Source organism: Triturus cristatus, chromosome 7 (genome assembly GCF_964204655.1).
Source record: "Triturus cristatus chromosome 7, aTriCri1.1, whole genome shotgun sequence".
NCBI lineage: Eukaryota > Metazoa > Chordata > Amphibia > Caudata > Salamandridae > Triturus > Triturus cristatus.
Window position 1 is genome coordinate 1,786,387,125 of NC_140590.1, and position 4,001 is coordinate 1,786,391,125.

At 41.7% G+C, this 4,001-nt stretch overlaps 1 protein-coding gene across 1 annotated transcript; it reads right to left on the reverse strand.

Annotated features, from left to right (window-relative positions):
* Positions 1 to 380: 380 nt before the first annotated feature.
* LOC146813126 (olfactory receptor 1G1-like) lies at positions 381 to 1,307 on the reverse strand. Its single transcript, XM_085615268.1, has one exon. It carries the CDS (start codon positions 1,305 to 1,307, stop codon positions 381 to 383), a length of 927 nt encoding a protein of 308 aa, XP_085471394.1.
* Between the last annotated feature and the right edge of the window lie 2,694 nt (positions 1,308 to 4,001).

The following is a 4,001-nucleotide window of genomic DNA, read 5'->3' on the forward strand; positions in this document are numbered from 1 at the left end:
CCGCAGGCTCAGCCAAATCATCAACAAATTGTAGAGATGGACTCACACCAATCAAGGTAAGAAGTATTTATTCCAAGTAATAGGTCCGATGAGAGCACAGATGCAGGTCCTATGCAGAGGACAGCCGTTACCCCAACTAACATTCCAATAGAACTACCCTGCGTACCAACCCACATCACATACCATGACACGGGATACCACACCAGGGCCATAGTATCTTCCCAACAAAAAAGAATCAACACATTGTCTATCAGACATGTTTTAAAACATTCTCAGAATCACTTACAAACAATATAATTGAACACCCAAATACAAAGAATTCAAGAGATTAGCTTGCTTGCAAGCCCTTCACACCACGAAATCCTGTTCTCCACATTGGTCTATCCTCTGTTCTTTTTCTTACTCAGTGCATTTTTGAAGTCTGAGTTTTTCATACTGTATATGACAGGATTACAGAGTGGAGTAACAGCAATGTACAAAAGGGACAGTATCTTGTTGTCTTTCAATGAAGATGTTGATGTTGGTCTCATGTATGTAGAAAGGAGTGATCCATAAAACAAAGCAACCACTGTCAGGTGTGACGCACATGTGGAGAAGGTCTTGCTCTTGCCACTTTTGGATTTGATTCTCATGATAGAAGAGGCAATCTTGATATAGGATATGATGATTAAAATGAATGACAGAACCGCAAGTATGGACCCCAAAATGTAAGTAAGTGCCTCAACTCGGCTTGTGTTGCTGCAAGACATTTTCAAAATGGCTGTCAAATCACAGAAGAAGTGATTGATTGTGTGGGACTTACAGAAGGACAGTGCAGACATTAGAATGGTATGTGGCAGGGGGACCATTGAACTAACTACCCAGCTTGCTGCAGCCAGTTGATTGCACATAGCCTGGTTCATAATCGTGGTGTAGTGCAAAGGATTACAGATGGCCACATATCGATCGAAAGCCATGACTGCGAGCAGGATATATTCTGTGGACAGTATAAGCATAAAAAAATACATCTGCATGAGACATCTGGCAAGGGATACATGTGTGCCCTCCTCAAAGAAGTGGGCCAACATCTGAGGGAAAATGACTGAGGTGAAACTTATGTCAAGAAAGGACAGATTTGCGAGGAAGAAATACATAGGGGTGTGCAGATGTGAGTCAGACTGTATTGTCACCATGATTAAAAGGTTTCCTGCAAGAGTTGTCAGGTAGATCAGTAAAAATGCAGAAAATAGTGGGATTTGCAGATGTGGAAAGTCAGAAAACCCCACGATCAGGAAGCCTTCCTTTGAGGTTAGATTTGTGCCTTCCATTCAGCAATGTTGCAGTAACACCTGGACTTGAAGAGACAATAAAAAGAAGTACACAGACAATGTAAATATTACTGGTTTTAGACATTGATATGGAGCTGATATCACAAGCTAGCTCTGTAGCTATTTCACAAATAGAGCAAATCATGTAAGTCAAACGTTGAACACAAAATAAGTATTTTAATATTGCTTTTTAAAACTCTACAGAATCATTGAGATACTGAAAACCTAAAAAAGTAATCCTATAGTAACTGTTAAAGGTTTCAAATATTGCCATCTTCATGAAGCTGGTGTTTTTTATTATTAAAAGGGAGTGAAAATATCTAAGCTCTTTCATAGAGAACTGCTCGAGAATCCAGACAAAAAATTATTCTTCCTCCTAAGTGATCTATCAGGCCACACACAAAAAAAGACACAGGACTGTACTAGGATATTCAGATTAGGATCCTGCAAAATAAAAACACTGGCAACAAACAAAAACGTTTTTATCTTGTTAAAGAACTTGTAAGGATAAAATAAAACACTATATCTATTCTGCCAATTGCACTACAGGGCAATGTAAAACGTAGATAAACCGCAGCAAGAACCAATCTTCCAAATATGAGACAGAATTTAGAATAATACATGCTTTTTGCATCAATACCTGGTTTATTTCTTGTTCTATTTAATATATTTTTTAATAATTCCTGTTTAAAAGCCAGCTATTTTTTTATGTTGTTGGCCAGAGGCACCTTATATACAACTCAAAATTCAGTTCAGAGTTGGGGACCTACAGTTAATCAAAAATAAAGTGAATGAGGATGTTGTAATGGAAAGAATTTTGAGAGTCTGCCTTCCCAAATCTTGAGTTGCATCCTTTTCTTTATCCGTCCTCCTCCTTCTCACACAGCACAATGCACAAACACTGCCTACTCAAAGACTTTATATGCCTTGCTGACATTGCTGTGGCATCATCAGGATGGTGAGAAGCCAGACCAACCAACAGGCGGATCCTGAACTTGGAGCTAACCCTATCTGGAGATAGAGGGGAGCCATGCGAGAGGCTGAATGCCTGAGCTGGGAGTGCAGATGCCATGCAGGGAGTGAAGGCCCAGGAATGCTGATCCAACAGGCAGGTCAGTGGTAACGATAAATGTAAGCCTTTCTAATATTTTTTTAATTATTATTTTATTTCGGTTCCCCCCGGCTAATAAAAACACACTGGAAAAAATTTCCGCTTAGAAAACATTTCATGCCAGTTTAAAAGAAGTACATTCATTCAACTGAATAACCTTGTGAAAACCTGCAATTCTCCCAAAATTAAATATTGGAGAAGCCTTTGAATTCGCTATAGTGCAGGCTGTTACTTCCGGAACCTCAATACAGTTCATATGAAAGTGCTTCATTATTTCATTTAGTGATAAAGTGCAAGGCATACTTCCAAACTATAAACATGTCCTTCCCTTCCTCTTTGCAAGCAAATATTCTTTAACAGGTTCAACATTTATCTTCTCAATCCATGACTGCAATTTTGGTGGTTTTGCCGATTTCAAAAGAGGGGTTATTAGTGACTGTGCCATAATCATTGCAATAAACCACCTGGATGAATCTTGGAACACCGCAGAAGGATGTTTGTCAGATCTGTCGCACATTCATCCCCAAGTGAAACCCACATGGACCTCAAAAGCCCTCTCCAGAATATTCTTAAAATGTTGCATTCCAAGATCAAATGTATCCAACTACCAAGCAGGGGCGGCTCCTCCGCTAAGCCGGAGGAGAGTCGCCCCACTTAGTGGAAAAAGAAAAAGAAAATCATAGTAATGCAACGCTAATAATGATACATTTTTATCATTTTCTTCTTCGGTAAGGAGCCAGCCTGGTTGGGGCAGGGCTGGGCTTGTCACAGAGAGAGGGAAGAGGAGTGGCTGCTGCTGCACCAAGTGTGCATGACGGTTTGGACAGCCGCCTTATATTGTACAGCCTGAGTGGAAAACGAGCACAGCCTCCCAGTCCCGGTCTGTGCGCCGAACCTGAGTGCTCACACCAATCACAGCACTGCCGTCATTGTGACAGCAGTTTCTTGATTTGTTTAGGGGAGCTTGGGTGCTGCCAGGACATCAGCGAGGATGTAGAAGAGATTGCGGTTGGTGACAGGCGATGACAAGGTAAGTCTTCAATTTTTTTCTAAACCATCCCTCTCCACCCCACCACTGTTCCCTACCCACCCCACCACTGTTCCCTACCAGCCACCCCTGCTAACAAGTTCTTTACATCTCGCACATTGGTTGGGAATGTTCAAGTTTCTTTTATACATTGGTGAAGGGGTGTCATCCACAGGTTATAAAGTTGCAATCTTCAAAAGCTGGGGCCTCTCAATATTTTGGCTCGAAGCTGGAAGCTTTCAACCACTTCCTCTCGAGTTAAATTTACCTTATTAGCTTTTGACCATTTACTTTATATGGCAGGGGCCGCCAGTAGGTTTTGGAGAGAGGGGGTAGACGGGGCATACACACACACACACACACACACACACACACCTACACACACACACACACACACACACACGCACACACACGCACACACACACACACATACACATAGTACTCACAACCATGCATTCACACATACACATGTTACCATCCTTGTGGGGACTATGGGGTCTATTACGATGGCGGGCGGACAAAGTCCACCTGCCACCTTAATGGCAAAAGGGACTAC